General features: G+C 47.3%; 1 protein-coding gene across 3 annotated transcripts in view; it reads left to right on the forward strand.

Moving 5' to 3' along the window:
- Positions 1-1,999: 1,999 nt before the first annotated feature.
- Positions 2,000-18,223, forward strand: part of LOC311618458 (schwannomin-interacting protein 1) — a 116,219-nt gene continuing 99,995 nt past the window's right edge. Inside the window, exon 1 of one of the 3 annotated variants that reach the window (XM_084876020.1) lies at positions 2,000-2,935. In XM_084876020.1, the coding sequence (XP_084732146.1) occupies positions 2,024-2,935 (912 nt within the window). In that variant the 5' untranslated portion in view covers positions 2,000-2,023. The remainder of the gene's footprint in view (positions 2,936-18,223) is intronic. The other 2 variants (XM_084876024.1, XM_084876021.1) reach the window with 2 other exon arrangements.

An 18,223-nucleotide genomic window follows, 5' to 3' on the forward strand; every position in this document is an offset into this window, starting at 1 on the left:
ACCTCTATCCCACAGCAGGCAGCCAGCTGACCCAGGGCTCTGCAGCAAACCATATTTGGAGCACCAGGCAGGCTCTTGACAGATCTTACCGTAAAAGACATTCTACGTTATAACCGGCCCTGCAAAGAGCCCCAGAACACAAAGAGCTCCCTTTTCCTGTTATTTGTAAGATTGCCATTTCCAGAAAAGTCTGAAGATTAGCTTAGCTTCCCAGGCTCAGGCCTACCTAGGAGAGGAAAGAGCCTCCCTTAAACACAGGGTCTCTACATCCAATCCCCCTTAAGACCCTGAAGAAATGGCTGCCACTCCCTACTGAAGAATCCTAAGCATGCCCCCTGGTCCTCTGCCTGGCAGCTGGGCTGTGCCACCAGCCAGGGCAGTGGCCTGGTCCAGGCTACAAGTCACTGGGGATAATTAGCAGCAGGACCACATCTGGAAGTTTAAGGAAACTGGTTTTCCTCAACCCATCGTAACATTAAATGCTGTTTCTCCCCCGTGGAATTGTAAGATATTTAAATTTTAATGTTGATTTGTATGTCCGTGTACACTGCTGATCTGTATGTACATGGTGATTTGTATGTCCGTGTACACGGTGGAAAGGATCTCCCCTTCATCTAGTTGAAAACCCCAGCATAGGGTTGGTTCTTGGAGTCAGTTTCCTAAAAAAAACTGGAAGAAGCAAACCATACAGTGTGCCAAAAGCATGTCACTGGATGTCCTCTTCTTCCCCTCCTTGGTTGGAGGTGGCCAAAGGGGGCTTTGGAGGCACCCGAACAGATTCTCCACCTCCGTGCCAGGTATCAGTCCCACTCACACTGCCGCCTCTGTTCCCCATACACACACCTCCCTGAGGTCGTCCTCCTCACTCAGCCTGCAGCCCGGAGGGAAGGAAACGGAGCTGAAGCAACAGGTCCCACCCACAGCCTGAACTTGGGAGGGGAGATGGCTGGGAGATTGGAGGAGCGAGGCTGCGGAGAGGAAGCGTGTGGGAAGGTGGGAGGGAAATGATGGTGCCTGACCGCCGCTCACACGTCACCCGGGCTCCCGCAGGGGCTTGTGTTTGTGCGCGCATGGGGGAGGGATGTCCTTAGGGAGGAGGGGGGGATCCCTCGGGGACTAACGCGTGGGTTAGGAAGCGTGGAGCCCGCGCTTTGGGGGGGTCTCCGTTGGCTTAGGCGGGGTGATCAGTACCCACAGAGAGAGCTTGGGACGCGCCCAGGAAACGCGGGCGTGTCTGGGGGTTACAATGCACCACCCTTTCCAGGGCGCCGCCCCTTCTCCTGGGCCGGGTCTGCGCCCCTAGGTCCCCGCCACCCCTTTCCTTCGGCCTTTCCCCGGCCACTCCGACGCCATCCCCACCCGGCCTCCCGAAAGCCAAAGAGCGGACCGCGCGCCCCGCCCGGCATCCTCTGGGCATGCTCGGTCGGCGGGACCGGCTCCGGCGGGAGGGCGCGTCCTTCCTCCCCGGGCGGCGGCGCCGGCGCCTGCGGGGACTGCGGCCGCGCCCGCCCGCACACCTTAGGGGGCGCCCCGGTGGGAGCCGCCCAGCTTCGGCCCGAGCCCCAAGCGCCCACCTACTCCCCCGAGCCTTCCGGCGAGCGGAGGAGGAGCCAGCCGGGGAGGCGGGGAGGTGCGGAGGCGGGAGTCGGAGCTCCGAGCAGCCCGCGGCTCCTTAGAAAGTAGCCGGGCTCCCCGCCGCCCACCGGGGCGGGGCGGGGCGGGGCGGGGCGGGGCGGGAGGCGGCCTCCGCCCGCAGAGCGAGGTGCGAATTTAGTATCCGCCCACCTCCTTCCCCGTCCCCGCCCGCCGGGAATTAGAATTCTCCCGGAAAGTGTCTGCTTCCCCGAGAATCCTCCTCGGGGCGGGCGGGGTGCCGGGCGGGCGCAAAATGGTTAACGCCAAGTCCCCGCGCGCCCCGCGGCTCCTCTTCGGGAAAGTGTGCGCGCCGGCGGCCGGGCACCCCCTTTGCTGATCTGAGGATCAGTTTGCCCGGAGGAAAGTCTGGTGGTGCCAGGGGGGAGGGATGCCTCAGGCTGGTGCCGACTCCCGCCCCCAGGCCTCCGGCGGGGCCCCGCACCTCCCGCCCGACGGGCGCAGCAGCGCGCGGGGCCGGGGCGCCGGCGGCGGCGGCGGCGGGCGGCGGGCGGCCGGAGCGCGCTCGGCCGGGCGGCAGCTCACTCTCTCTGCCTCCTCCTCCCCCCAGGATTACCGAGAGGATGGGATGGATCTAGGCAGTGACGCCGGCAGCAGCAGCAGCGGCGGCGGCAGCAGCAGCAGCAGCAGCCGCGCCAGTTCTCAGTCCAACTCCGCCAAAGTGACCCCGTGCTCCGAGTGCAAATCCTCGTCGTCGCCGGGGGGCAGCCTGGACTTGGAGTCTGCCCTGGAGGACTATGAGGAGCCTTTCCCGGGGTACCACAAGAAGGTGATTGATGAGTGGGCGCCGGAGGAGGAGGACGGGGAGGAGGAGGAGGAGGAGGAAGAGGAGGACGAGCGCGACGGACGAGGCTACCGGGATGACCGCTGTCCCGCCCGGGAACCACCGGGGGACGTGAGCGCCAGGACCCGCAGCTGCGGCGGCGGCAAAGGAGCCACCACCGCCATGCCGCCCCCCCTGCCCAACGGCAACCTCCACCCGCACGACCCCCAGGACCTCAGGCACAATGGCAACACCGTGGTGCTGCCCGGCTGGCCCGGCGGGGCTCGCGTCCCCCGCCGGGCGGTGCAGAAGCCCCAGCTGGCGGGGGGCCTGCGCGGCCGGGGCCCGGCGGTGTCGGGGGGCCTCTGCCTGCAGCCCACGGACAGCGGGACGTGCGCCCCGAAGGAGCCCCCGATGCCCCCGATGGACTGGGAGGCGCTGGAGAAGCATCTGGCCGGCCTGCAGTTCCGGGAGCAGGAGGTGCGGAGCCAGGGCCCCGGGAGGACCAACTCCACCTCAGTAAGTTGGTCGGGGTGCGTTGCCCACGCGCCCGCGCGCGCACCCGCGGACACATCCCCGCACGCGCCCTCCGGCTGCCAGCCTGAGGCCCCATTCATCCTTCCCCGGGGCTGGGGGGGCCGGGAGGGAGAGCCTGCCCTTCCCCCCCCCCCCCCCCCCCCCCCCCCGGCTCCCCTGGGGTACGGTGCTAGGGCTCCGTCTGCGAGCTGTTTGGATTTGCTGGCTGGGCGGAGTGGAGGAGGGAGGGAGGGGCCGCCAGCGGAGAGCAGCGGAAAGTCGGGGTTAGTGGAACCGGCGGCGGCGACTCATTTTAATGGAATGACTTAGGGAGAGACGAGGTTGTGAGTCACTTGTCTGAAAATAGATCCGGGGAGATTGGGGCACCGCAGCCCGGGTGCCTGTGGGGGACATCTGACGTCGTTAATAGTCAGGGATGTGTCACCCGTGGCGGGTCTCCCTGCGCGGCGACTGAGGATGTCTCTCGCCCATGGACAGGCTGCCCCTGGGCTCACGCACACCCTCGCCTGCCCACGCCTGTCTCTGGTCTGCCGGCGCGGCCGGTTCCATCTCGCGTTTAAGCGGATGCTCCAGTGTTTGAAAGGGTGGGCTGCCCTCCTGCTCTAAGCCTCTTCCTTTTAGAAGCCCGGCCTATTGTGGACCTGGAGAGCCGGGTGAATTGATCTGCTTCTAGGATGCGGGAGGAGGCGTTTTGAGCCTCTGCCTCCTGACTCCGATGCATTCTCCTTGCTTTAATAAGGAACCTCTTGCACTTCCTCACTGGAGGTCACTTGCCTCCAAGCTGGAAATCCAGAGAGAGGGGTGCTGGAGTGGGGCAGAGGGAGGGAGTGAGGAGGGAGAGCCAGGAGGGTTGCATCTGTAAGGAGCTCTGACAGGTTTGGACTTGTCTCCACATCTTCTGTGCCCCCGAGAGGAAAGCAGATACATGATGTGGAAGAAAGCAATCATGAGTGTGGCTCCCCTATCCATCACCGCTCGGAGATGCAGCAACAGTTGTAATTTGAGATCATTAATGATGTCCCTAAGTGGGGCTGAAGGGCACCGCGGAAATGAGCTGCGTGCGTTCTCTGTGCGTGGTGGCAGCTGTGTGGCGGCGTGGGGAAAGTGCCGGCTTGCAGGTGTAATTTTCCGGCTCCAGGGCCCTGGGGCTACTGGAAATTGGGTGCATGCTCTTGTGACTTCAGGGGTGAGGATGGTAACCGCGTTTCGCGGGGAAATTGGCACGGTTTCCATCAGAGAGAGCCCTTAGCTGACAGAGCCCACTGGTTAGCGTCCCTGGAGAAATTACCTATTAAATTAACACACGCGTTTTAATCCCAGGTTTACCCCTGGCCACGAGCAGATGGGGAATCTTTCTATTACAGCCAGTGTGGCTCCTTGTACCTTGCAATAGGAAACAACCTTTTCCTGCTTAGTGCTTGAGAAAAAAAAAAGACAAAAAACCTCAGTAAGCTCTCTGGACATAAACAATGACTTGAAGATAAGTAAGTTTTCTTTAGTATTGTGTGACATTTTTATATCCAGGAGAATGTGATAACCGGGTATACATGTGAAGTTAAGATTTGATGGTGACAATGAGCTTCATTATTCAAAAAGTTATTAGACAACATGTTATGGAGCACCCCTTGCGTGATGTACTGAATTTGAAGTATGATCATCTCAGTGCTACAGTCACACATCTGTCCCCGTGGAGCTGGGATTGTGGTGAGGGAAGGCAGCCAGTCCGCTGGGCACCTACAGTTTACTGGCTTGCTGACAGCTTCCCCTCTGCCAACACACACACACACACACACACACACACACACACACCTTCTCTTGTTTTTGTGTAGACCACATGTGTCAAACACAAGGCCCGCGGGCCAAATCCAGCCCGCCAGGCCTTGCAATGTGGCCCGCACCGCGCTTTCATCACTGCACTCCGCTGTCAGTTTATGACATTGTCAGTTTATGACTGTTCAGTAAACCATTCGGCCCGGGATTTAGGCTAGATTTTAGATTTTGGCCCCTTCTCTGATTGAGTTCGACACCCCTAGTGTAGACTTTGTGAATCTTTCCTTCTTGGGCAATCTTGCAAGCCAAAGGTTATGTCCTCACCTAGGGAACAGTTTGCATATTGGGGTTCCTCTCCTTACCCCACCCCACTCCCCAGTCCTCCTGAAAGATGTCCCTTCTGGGCTTTTTCTCCACAAGTCACAGAGAAATGTGGGTTCCATTGCTTTCAAGTGAGTATGGGTACAGAAATAAGGGGGAGGGGAGGTGGTTCAGTATTAAAATTTTCCATGTTTTTGTTTGTCTTTGAACCAAATTACTAGCTAATGTTAGTTTAGCATAGTGTTTTTCAAAGTATGAATTACCTTTGAAATCACCTTATCCCTTAAGGAAAATGAAATGCAATAGAATGTATGACAATGCCTTGCACGCGGTTAGCTTGACTTTTTAAAACTTTTGTTTCATTTTTATGTATACACGGATCACAGTGTAGGATTTCTTTCTTACTATACATCGATATCATAACACTGATTTAAATCCTGTTTACTTCTGCCTGGAAGGAGTGGGAAAATTTATAACCACTAGGATGGAAACGTAGAAATAATGAGGGAGTCAGGTAGAAGAGAAAGCCCGCCTTGAAGGGGTTGTTCTAATAAGTGATATGTTAGCTACTCTTTAGAAAGTTGTGTGTAAATGGAGTTTCTCTGTGTTACTGGGCGGAGGGGGGATACATGAGAGAGAGTGTAGGTTTCTTTTCACCTGAGAAGAGAACCACATATGCTTAGTGCCCGTTCTCCTTTGGAATCATCAGGTGGCTGGTTCCTTCTCATTATTCCCGATTCTGTTCAACTCTGAACTTCTCAGAGCTGCTGTCCCTGACCAAACTCCCTAGCAGAAGGCACTCCACTCCCACCCCACTCAGGCACGCCTGGTGTATTTTTTTAGAGCTTATCTCTACCTGACATTACCTTATCTAGTTCATTTTTAGTCTCTCTGGAGTCCTTTGGAGTGCAGAGGTCTTGCCAGCATGCGACAGTGCCTGGGATATAGTATGCTCTGAAAGATTCCGTGAATGAATGAATGAATGAAGGACTTACCAGTATATGACCCACACACCACAGAGCTAACCACCCCTCCTCATTTTACAATTGAGAAAACTGAGGGCCTTGGAGAAATCACTAAATGACCCAGGGCCTCAGTTTCCTCAGGTGTGTAAATGCTCAAGCTCAACCACCACGCAGTTAAGGAGTAAAGAAGGTTATGCGGTGTTGATGCTTTTGATGTCAGACTCAGATCAGGGAGGCGAGTTTACTATAAGGGCTCCCAAATGGTTGTATTCATCCTAAATTCTCCTCTCCCTGCCAGCTCTGACCCTGGTGGACTGGCTTGGATAACCCTGAGGGAGAACCGGAGTTTCTCTTACTCCTGCTTCTCCAGGACCTCAGTTTGTCACAGTATCACTCCCTGCTAACTCAGGGGGCTTCTGCCCACATCACCAAGTGCTGTGGGGGTGCCCAGTGCCTCGGTGGACTGCTTTTCTTAAATGGAGTCCAGTTTCTCTTCTCTCTCATCGATCTTTCCATGCCGTTTTCTCTCTTTCAGGGTCTGTGGTCCTCCAAAGTTTAAGCTGTTCTGTCTCTGGAAACTCACATTTTTCTCCAACTTCTCTCTCCTTTGGATTCTTCTTCTTTTCAAATAGCTCTGACATATAATCAACTGCACATATTTGAAGTATACAATCTGATGTGTTTTGACATATGTGTACACCTGTGAAACCATCATTAAAGTCAAGATAATGAACATATTTCTCCCCTCCAAAAGTATCCTTGTGCCCCTTTGTAATTTCCCCAGTCCTGTCTCTTGGCAGCCACTGGTCTCATTTCTATCACTATAGATTAGCTTGCATTTTCTAAAGTGAACATAAGCGGAATCATATGATACTCAGTTTTCGTTGGGCTTCTTTCACTCAGCATATAATTGTTCTGTGATTCATCCGTATTGCTGTGTATGTTTGTAGCTCACTGCTTTTTGTTGGTAGGTGGTGCTCCGTTTTATGGATATAGCCTATTCCTCTGTGGATGGGCATTTGAGTTTGTTTGTAGTTTTTGTCTGTTACCAATAAAAGTGCTTTGAACATTCTCGTACAAATCTTTGTAGAGACATAGTGTTTCATTTCTCGTGGGTAAACACCTGGGAGTAGAATGGCTGGGTCGTATGGTAGGTGTGGATCTAACTGTTTAAGAAGTTGCCTGTTTTTCAAAGAAGTTGCACCATTTTACGTTGTCATCGCCATGATTCTGAACACAGTCACTCTAACCTTGGCTTTCTCTCCCCCTGGTTGCTGGATTCCATCTGGATCCTTGGACCCTGCAGGACATCGCTTTTCTGGTGACTGGGGTGACTGCCACCCTCTCTCTTAAAACAAGGAGCAAGCACCTGGCCCATGTCTTACACCTATTGTTCAAAAAGTAAAGGACTCACTTTTAAATTAGGAAAGAGTTCTAGTTGTAGCCCCAACTGATGCGTTTTAATTCCAGTTTTATTATATTTTAGTGCCAACGACAGGTGCATTTCCCCTTGTTTAATGAGAAGATAAGAAAAAATTTTAATCGACATGTTAATTGAAAGCAAATTCTCCTGATGAAGTTATTTCCAAAGTACTCGAAAATAATTTGTCTTTTTATTTGTTTGTACCATTAACTAGTAGCAAACTTTAAGTTACCTACATTTCTTCCTAGAAAGATACTAATTACAGGTTATTTTCAGTGTATTATTCTATGAGAATTACAGCCCAGGTCCTCAATGACACCACTAAAGAAGCTTGAATGGCTAAGTATTTGTTTCCACAGTTACTTGGGCTATATTTAAATTACAGGAGTTCCCGTTTTTATAGACTGAGTTAAGAGGCCTTTATTACTTCTACAAAATATAGTAAAGTTTATAACTTTAATAAGTGATGTGATTCGGCAGCCTTCTGTGTGGTGTGCAGTAAACACTTTATTTCTGTTGGCTAGAGAGCATTACATGACTGGTAAAGTCATTCTGTTTTTTTTAACCCTGACCAGAAATTACCAGGGCTAAGGATATCGTGTTCTTGGACCCGTTTCCTTGAAATGTTGAGTGCCACCTTTGCCTGCTTTTCTAATTTATGTTGCTTTTTGTTTAAGAGCCACCAAGGCTGCTTTCTCCATTCGCATATACTCAAGACTTTAAAGAAATGTGATTGGGTTTAAAAAATAGGTTGCAGGTAAACCACAGTTCTGGGACTGTTGTGTGTATTGAAGCTACCATCAGATGATTCACCCTATGGTGGAACAGCCTTTGGAAATGTTGGAGTTAGAGTCAATGAAATCTCTGCCTACCAATTGGTGTACACGTAGTGGTCCTTTGAAACATCTTAAGGAAAGTTTTCAGGGTGCATATCTGAAACATGGACGTAGATATTCTCATCACATATTCTCTGAGCCCTTTGAACATCTCACCACTGACATCCTTCACCTTCCTCCATGCTTTCTGGCTCTGCGTGCATTTGTAACTCCCGGGCCTTTGACCTGGCACGCCTTCTTCCCTCTGGGGAATTCCCACCATGAGCTCTTTGCTAAGTTGAAAGTCCAGAAGGTCCAGGCATTGCTGATACTGTCCACCACAGCACCCAGCATTTGCTGCTGCAGGGCCCCATCACTTTGGGGAGAGCTGTATGTGATCATCGCAGCCTGAACAACCTCTTCTGAACTTGTGTTCCACCGTGTACCGCTTCCTCATACTTAGGTTTTTAAAGGGCTTCCTAGTTTCGAGTATTTTCGTGTTCATTAGCACCTTTGCTCCTCATGAGATCTGGAAATTGAACAAAGCGTTTCCATTTTAGAGATGAGAAAACCGAGGCCCAGTGAGGTTCAGGGATTTGCCGAAAGTCTCATGCCTAGCAAGACTTAGGCTAAACCTGTCAACTTCTGGCTCTGGTTCCAGGCTCTTTTAGTGGCATTGTCTTATATTCTTGGCCTCTTATCTACCCTCTTCTCTATAAAGACATACACATAGGCTCAGTTATTCAATAAGGAATAGACATCTGATGAATACCTGGTTGGTTAACTTATTTTGTAACACCCTTTAATTTTAAACTTTACTAGAAACTGCTACACTCTGAAATTTCTTATTAGTGCTAATAATAGTAATTCTAGGTCCTTTCTTCAAAGCGCATCTGTAACATTACATTTGCATTTTAAAACAGAAAATTGTTTTTGCTCCCAGACCTTTGCCCCTGAAAACATGAATGGTTTTGTTTTCTTACATTTGAAATTCAGTCCTAAGTATTTTAACAAAAAGGGCTTTTGCAAATGCTTTTTCTTTAGCTGCTTTATTCCCCTTGGGCTGTTAGACAGATACTGCTTTATGGCGCTTTATACTGCCAGTGGCTGGGAGATGATGATTTTGCACACAACCTCTGTAGAAATTCAAGAGTTAGTTATGAAATTGAGCATTTTTAGTAGCAAAGTAATAAGACTTTAAAGCTAGGAAGGATCTGAGAGATCATCTCATCCAACCCTCCCCACCATCTTCAAAGGAGGAAACAGGTCTGTGAAGATTAAACTTCACCCAACTTTCTCAGTCTAGGCCTGACCAGCCTCATGTCCTTGGGCTCACTATTCCCATCTTTCATCAGCTTGCCCCACTTCAGCTAATTTCTTAAAAATAGGTGTTTCAAAACTTAATTGGTAGGACAGACCCAGTCTCATTTAAGATTTTCCAATGTAGACGTGCCTTCTAATTTTCATCCCTTGGTAGAACAGTATTCAATGTGTTGTTTCTTGTTTGCTTTTTTAAACGCATGCTGTCCGACATTTATAAACTTGCTCTCTCCCATTCAGACTTCGACCCATCACCGCATGTATTTCCATCAACACAACAGTGCTCTCCCTGGGATGGCAGATTTCCTTCCCGTCTTTGCTCTTTTCCCACCGGTAGCAACTTCTCCTGGCTGTCCATCCTGCTTTCTAACTCTGGGCAACACATAGGCCTCTCCTGACATGGGGCCAAGAGATGACCAGTGACTGGCTCCTGAGAACTTTGCAAGGAGGCACCTGGATTGAAGGAGGCAGAGAAGGCAGCGGCGAGGTTTCGGGTACCTCCCTGCCCATCACTTCCATTTACAAAATCTGTCAATTGACTGTCAGGGCCATGCAGGGGTGCTGGATTCAGAAAGACAGAGGAGGGAAGATCTCCGTGTTGTTCACCCTGAAGTGGAAACTCATCTAGACAGAATTGCAAGTGAATGTTGTATGATAAGCTCCCCCCACATGGGAAGCTAACAAAACCAATAAGACTAAAAAGATGAGAAAGGTATTTGTGGAGTTCAGAAACTGCCCAGACAACAGTCTCCATCAGAACCCCTGGCTTCATTAGTATCTGGGGGAGAACGAGGAACAGAAAATGGGCATTAGGAAAGGGTGATGCTTTGCGTTTTTATGTTCCCTGAGTGATACTTCTGAGTTTTCCAGCTGAATCTGCAGAGGTAGGTCATCGCTAGTTCTTCTGCTCACGCCCAGGACAGCTGTAGTTATCACTCTCCTCATCAGATCTGTGAGGGCCCTTATTGTTCCATATGTACTTTGCTTGTTTCCTTTGTTTTGTTTCAGGCTACTTTTATGACTAATGTTGTTATTTCCCTTAAATATTTGTTAAATAATTATGTCAAGCATGTTCTGTCACCACCTTTATCACTTGCGTTTCTCTGTTTTCATTCATGCATAAACTCAACCTAATTCTCTTCTTGCCACCAGACCTATTTTTCAGAATCTGTTGTGTGATTTTAGGCTATTCCCATTTTTTCCTACTTCTGTAGCATTTTCTATATAACTCAAAAGGTGGTGGTTTAGGCGAGGAATTTCTCAGGTGATAGGAATGAACTTGATTAGTGTTTGTTCGGCCGCAGGATGATGCTCTCCAAAAGTACTCATACAATATTTTTAGTTCAGTCTCACTGACGTGAAGTTGCATTAAAGCAAAGCTTACTGGAAGCTGAAAGAGTGATCTGTTTTCTTTAGTCTGGTTTGTATATCTAACTTCCTAATAATTGCCACTTGTATCTGTTCATTTTATAGATACCCCTACAACTCCCCCCAAATATTTTATATTTATCTGTAGTTGAATGTTCTTTTGTTGGTCTATCCATCATCGGCAATATCATGTTCTTTTTTTCCCCTCTTCCATTTCATAGTCTCTCCTTAGTATTTATGGTTCATGAAAGTGATTGTGAATCTTTCTTCCTTGGAATATTCGCATAGTATACCAAAAAAAGAAAAAGCTTTCATTTTTTATGGGTTACATGAAGCAATGCATTAGTGGGCAGCTGATTTCTACAAATTCATCAATTCCAGAGGGTTTTATTGTCCATGTCCTAATAGAGATGATTGATCCTTCAGAACTCTTCCTTGTAGAAATACATGTCTGAGTTATTCATGGACTTGTGTTTTTTAAAAAAGTCTTACTAAAAGCTTCTAATAAGAAAGTGTGTGCGGGTTGGCTTTTGCAGGCAATGCTCCGTTTGGCAGGTGGAGGGGCTGGTTTTTAGGGGGCGTGAGGGAGGGTAGCGGACAGAGCACAGCCCCACAGCCCCTCAACCCCTCAGCCCCATAGCCCCACAGCCAGGCCTCCAAGCCACCCATTGTCTATCAACACCTTCCCTGGCCCAAGCCCTCTGACCCTGTTGTTAGCCCCTCAGAAGCACACACCCATTGCGTCCTCCTCTAGGATACCCCCGGCTGTGGTCCTCAGCCTGCCTCAGTTTCCCCTTCTACTCCTATGCAGGTTTACCTGTGTGCACAGAGAACCAATTCAAAGTCTGTAAGAAAATGACTCATTGGTACGGGGTACCTCTAGTGGCGAAGGCTCCTCGCCTTGCTGCCTTAGGGACCCTGTGGAGAGAGAGGGAGGGAGGGAAGGAAGAAGGGAGAGAGAGAGAAAGAGAGAGAGAGAGAGAGAGAGAGAGAGAGAGAGAGAGAGAGAGAGAGAGAGAGACAGACAGACAACATACTAAGGACAGGTAGCTGGCTGTGACCAGGGTCCACTTGATCACAAGCAGGTTGTGGGCATGCCCACAGGTAAGTTGTGGCACAGCTTGTTACCTAGTGTAACTTGATTCTTGCTTCCTTCTTGGTTTGCCATATAGGGAAAGAACTCTGCTGTCTAAAACAGTTTAAAGGGAATGAGGTAATTTCCTCATCATTCCTAAGATCTCCAGCCGTGTTTTAAATTTAGATCTGAGGTTAGAGCATTAAAACGTAAAAACAAAACCAAAAAAGCTACTGTGTTATGAAATGCTATAACATTTTTAAGGTCAAGGCCATCAGCAAAGTAGCTTGTGGCCCCTATTCCTCTCCAGAAAAAGATTAGAATTAAACTTATTTCCAAAATAAGAAGGGCCTGGTCCCGTGGGAACCTGGCACGGTGTCTCAGAAAAGAACTCAAAGGCTAGTCTCCTCTCCTATAAAAAGAACATGTTTCCACATAGTTTCAAAACCAATTGAGCCTTCTGTTTTTCTCCTCATGGCACCAGGACCTACAAATTTAGATCTGAGATTAGAGCATTAAGACGTAAAAAATTACGTATGAAAATTACAATTTTTTCCTTTGTGAATGTCACACGATTTGGGGTTCGTTTTGACATTGTATTAGTCTTAAGTGCTCTGTCTTTTTTATTTCCACTCTAAAATTGGTTCTGTAGGGAGTAAGCGAGAAGACCACTGGGGTTTTATTTTTGAATACTTAAATTATGTAAACAGTGATCTCCTGTTAGAGTACTAGTTATCCACAGTCTGACCCAAATAGCCCTTCAAGTAAGATCTCCTTCTAGAAGAACAACATTAGGCTGCAGCAATTTGAAAACTTTCTGAATACCTACTCTACTGTGGTATGGTGGTTTCAGAATTAGAATTATTGTTCTTGGGTTTCATTTGGAAATGCTCAGCAAAGTAAATACACCATTGTTGTGCTTGTACTAACACATGAGTAAGACCCCAGGGCACTGGAAGTATGGTTAAAGCTCTCTTTTACTGGTAAACAATGACCCTGGGAGTCAGAATATCAGAGCTGGAATTGTGATAAGGATGGCAAAGCCAGGTGCATGCAGAGGCCACCTAGGTAACCAATGAGAGCAGAGAGCCCTGTGGGAGGAAGACTGTGGGGACCTGGAGGGCCCCAGGGATAAAGGGATGTTCTTCCATCCCGCCATGTTTGAATATCATCACAGCCCTCTGATGTGTCAGGAGAAGCCCAAGACCCAGGCCCGGATCTGATGAGAAATATGTTCAGAATGAAATTTTGGCAAGTAACTTGAAAGAAACACATACTTTTGGGGGGCTAACAAACAGATCTGTGATTGCAAAATATGGCCTCTGGGTTCCCAGTTTCTCATCCCACACCCAACCCAATCTACTCATTTTACAGAGGAGAACACTGAGACCCAACGAGGTTAAATGACTTCGTTGAAGTGGGGGTGAGGGGAGGTGGAGGCAAGTGGGGGTGGCTTGCAGAGAGTCTGGTGAGATTTAGAAATGAGAGATGTTAGGGAAGGAAACTCTTGAAGGAGTGTTCATATACATCTCCTGACACCAGAGTAGTGTTAACATTAAAAAAACAAAACAAAAAAAACAAAACATTGAAACCTATAAAGAATTTTTGTGAGTTTATTTGAGCCGGGAAGTAGAACCTCAACGAATTGAGATAATTCTTCGGAGAATGGCTGGTTACATTTGTATTTATACATTGCAATCAAAGGAGGGACATAGGTGGGTTACATGAAATTCATTGGTGATGGATTAAGGAAGCAGGTGAAAGCAAAGGAGGGGAAACCCCTGGGATTGGATAAAAAGTAAAATTATGGACACATACTTAGGTGAGTGCAGGAACAATTAACATGATAATGAAGGAATTTGTGGTATCTGTCCTGGCGCCTACCACTTTAGGTTGTGCCCCAGGGGCTCTAGAAAAAGGGAAGTTACAAATTACCCAGACATCTCACAGATATGTTATCTTAGAGGCAAAAAGGCAAATGGGCTCCATGAAGATCTAAGCTGATCTTTGTCAGGGAAAATATCGGGCCTAGGACCTGACTGCCCACTATAACCTATTTGCAGTTAAATATTTAATTTTCAGACCATCTTGATTTTGAGTGTTTTTTTTTTTTAGGTCTCTGAGTTTGCAAGACTGCCATGCTGGCCTCCCCTGAGCTTGTCAGGTTAGCAAGTGACTCCTTTCTTCCACAGTAGCTTCCTCTCTCCTTTCAGGAGCTTAAAATAATTTGAAACAATAACATCCAGGGGGAAAAGGAAGCATTACCTTATACAACATGCTCTTATTTCACTTAATTCTTATTTACATCCCATTTCTCCGAATTAACTTGTCTCATCTTCAAAGCAGTTCAAAAACTGAGTTGTTATTTGGATTCAAAGAAATGTCTCAACACTTGTTTTTCATTACTTATGAATAATGAAAAGAAACTGGTTTCTTAATCATAAATACACACACATACACACACACACACACACACACGTGCACTGCATGATGTGTGGCCTCAGTTCTTTTATATGCTGGAAACTCACCTGGGAACATTTTACTTCCAAGGGGAGCGGGGGGGGGGGGGGGGGGGGGGTGAGTTTGATAAAATTTCTTATTATATGGCGTATGGCATCCAATGAAACTTCAATATTGCTGAATCATGTTGAGATTTTATTTAATTGCTGCTGTTACTACATTACTATTGAGTGGGCCTGTTGAAAGTGGAGAGGTTGGGAAGTTATATTTTTTTCCTCTTGAAAATTACAGACCCTAAGTACAAAGTCAGCATCGAGTTCAAACAAAGGAGACAAGTTTGATGTGTTGCTTTTTTCCACTTCCCTTAAAAAAAAAAAAAAAAAATAGGGAACATTATTCACTTTTTAAAAATACTTTATTTTAGAATAACTTTAGATTTACCCATAAGTTGCAAACACATTACAGAGTTTCCAAATATCATTTACAGCTTCCTCTAATGTTAACATCTAACTGTGGTACATTTGTCAAAACCAAGAAATGACTATTGGCACAATGTTAGTAGCATTACCTAAACTACATGCTTTATTTGGATTTATATTAGCTTTTAAAATTAAAATGGTTGCATTAAAACTATAGGTAATAAGTAATGTTTCCTCTTAGACTGTGGCTTGTAGAGGAAGGGGAGGGTTTCTCTATATTCTCGATCACGTTCCCTCAGCATCATGTAAGCAAACATAAAATGTAAGCAAAATTTCCACTAGTGAGTTTGCTTTATAAATGCATTTGCATTTTGAAGACCAGTCTCCTTGCCCCTCTTCAGTCCGATTGCATCCCTCGATCCTTCCTATGTGGAAAGTGCAGCTGCCTCTGTGGGGAAAGCAGTTGAAAGAAGGGGCAGAAGAGCTTCGGCCTGTGTGGCTTAGTGGTTGAGTGTCGTCCCATATACTGAGAGGTCACTCATTGAATTCCTGGTCAGGGCACATGCCCTGGTTGTGGACTTGATCTCCAATAGGGGGCATGAAGGAGGCAGCCAGTGACTGTTTCTCTCATCTCATTGATATTTCTCCCTCTCCTTTCCTCTCTCTATAAATAAAAAAATAAAAAACATTTAAAATTTTTTTTTTTTTAAAAAAAAGGGAGGAAGGAAAGAGGAAGGCTGAAAGGAGGGTACAACTCCTCTGCCAGGAAGACTGGAGAGAGGGGTTTACATTATGAACCTCCAACTATAGAAATAAACTACACATTCGCTTTCTACAAGTTGTCACCAGCCTTTGGAATGTTGTTTGTTTGTTTATTTGTTTGTTTGTTTGTTTTTAAAATATTTTTATTGATTTTAGAGAGGAAAGGAGGGTGGGGGGGAGAGAGAGAAACATCAATGATGAGAGATAATCATTGATTGGCTGCCTCCTGCACGCCCCCTACTGGGGATTGAGCCAGCAACCCAGCCATGTGTCCTTGACCAGAATCAAACCCTGGACTCTTCAGGCCCACACTCTATCCATTGAGCCAAACCAGCTAGGGCTTTTGTTTATTTTTTAACTAAGGAGTTTACTGACTTCTTTCAAATAAGGTTTCTGGTAGGATTACAAAGGCTCTGAGTGTATGGTATGAAAATTGCAACAGAAGGGAGTCATTTCTATTGACTACAGAGAGCTATCAGTGACCTGGGGGACAGTGACTTAGCTGGTTGGAGCATCATCCCATATACCAGAAAGTTGCAGTTTGATCCTGGGTCAGGGTGGGTGCTGCAAACCAACCAATGGGATATCTCTCTGTCTCTCTCTGTCTCTCTCTCTCTCTCTCTCTCTCTCTCTCTCTCTCATTCTTTCTCTCATCCTCTCTTTCTAAAACCAATAAATATATCCTTGGGTGAGGGTTTTTATAAAATGAGTGCTACGTTGTGAGGGACACATTTGGGAGATTTTACGGATTAGAAATTCTAAGGAAGGAGGTTTGAGCTTCTTGCAGGAGAGAGAAAGGAAAGGGTACTGGCCTATCAGGACCTTCACTATTTGTTGACTGATTGAGTGACCCAAATTTGAAAAACTCAACTACTAATGGTCACCAGGGATAGTTTTGACAGCAATGGGAGAATCTCTCCGTGACTCAGTGAATTTCCCAGTTACTCATCTCTGCCTTTGTGTGTGGCCTGGTTTGGCTGGCAGGATCAGTGATGTCCTCCTAAGGCTGGTTAAAATTTCCCAGAATTTCCTCACTAATTACATGTTCAATGTATTGTGAATTTTGATACTACTATCTAAATACTTCTTTCAGCAAAACCCATATCATCATATTGAAAACTGTGCTTTCTTGACCAAAATGTTTTGAAAAATATATTTTTGTTGATTTCAGAGAGGAAGGGAGAGGGAGAAAGACATAGAAATATCAGTGATGAGAATCACTGATCGGCTGCCTCCTGGATGCCCCCTACTGGGGCATATACTAGAGGCCTGGTGCACGAATTTGTGCATGAGTGGGGTCCCTTGGCCTGGCCAGCAATGGGGGTTGATCCAGGACTGGCCAGGGGGAGGGACAGTGGGAGGTTGGCTGGCAGTGAAGGTTGGATATGGGAGTGTACTGACCACCAGGGGGAAGTTCCTGCATTGAATATATGCCCCCTGATGGTCAGTGAATGTCATAGCTACCAGCCGGTCATAGGTCATAATGGTTGCTTAGGCTTTTTTATATATATATTTCAGAAATGAAGGGAGCAGGAGAGAGAGATAGAAACATCAATGATGAGAGAGAATCATTAATCAGCTGCCTCCTGCACACCCCCTTTTGGAATCAAACTGCCACCTCCTGGTTCATAGGTTGGTGCTCAACCACTGAGCCACGCTGGCCTGGCTGAATCTTGTATTTTTAATGTAAATTAAATATTGCCTTCCAACCATTCCTAATTCTGGAGAAACTGTGTTACTATGTAGGCTAAGTGTTGTGTATCTCTGAGTTTCTAAAGGGTAAAGTTTCTGAATTCACTTTTGAGGAAGAGCTGTACTGGTAAATTGCTTATGTGAATGAAGCTTTTTAGCAAAATCACCAAAGTCCACAAAGTGATGTCTGCCAAGGATTTCCGTAATGGATGTCATTATTTTTCTTCATAGCTCTGTTGAGTCTATAAATACGTATTGAGCGCCTGCTGCATGAAGGATAGAGATGAGCAGAGGCTCATATGGAGCTTCCCGTGTCCCAGAGCCTCCTGCCCTCGTGGAGCTTTCGGCCAAGGGCAAGAGCAGGCAGAAGGCCCACGAGCACACATGCAGCAGGTGCTGCTGAAGGGCCATGACGCTGTGACAACTAAACCTGTTTTCACGGTTATAACAATAGCCGTTACTTACTGAGTGCCTGGTTTCCCCAGACTGGGCCTAGCGCTCAGTGGGTGAGGTGGATGCTCTTACTCCCATTTCACAGATGAGGAAACTGAAACTCATGGTGGGATCACAGAGAGAGTGCTTTACACTTTCACTTAGAAACTACTACCCCAAATATTTGGAATTTGGCTCCTGGCTCATCACACAATCACTGCTTATCTTTGCTGATCTCTATGGCCATGTCTGAATATCTGTAATCTCTTGATGTGTAATATCCACTTATACCCCAGGCACTTCTATTGGAGAATTTTGGGGAAATGGAAACTTTTCTTTAATTATTAGAAACTCACTTAAACATAACTCTATGGCTTTAATTTTTTTTCTCTGCTTCGAAGGTCCTCACCACCACTTCTGTGCTTGTTTCTAATAGTCAAACCCATTT

This window comes from Pipistrellus hanaki (genome assembly GCF_964339955.1).
Source record: "Pipistrellus hanaki genome assembly, chromosome: 2".
Taxonomy (NCBI): domain Eukaryota; kingdom Metazoa; phylum Chordata; class Mammalia; order Chiroptera; family Vespertilionidae; genus Pipistrellus; species Pipistrellus hanaki.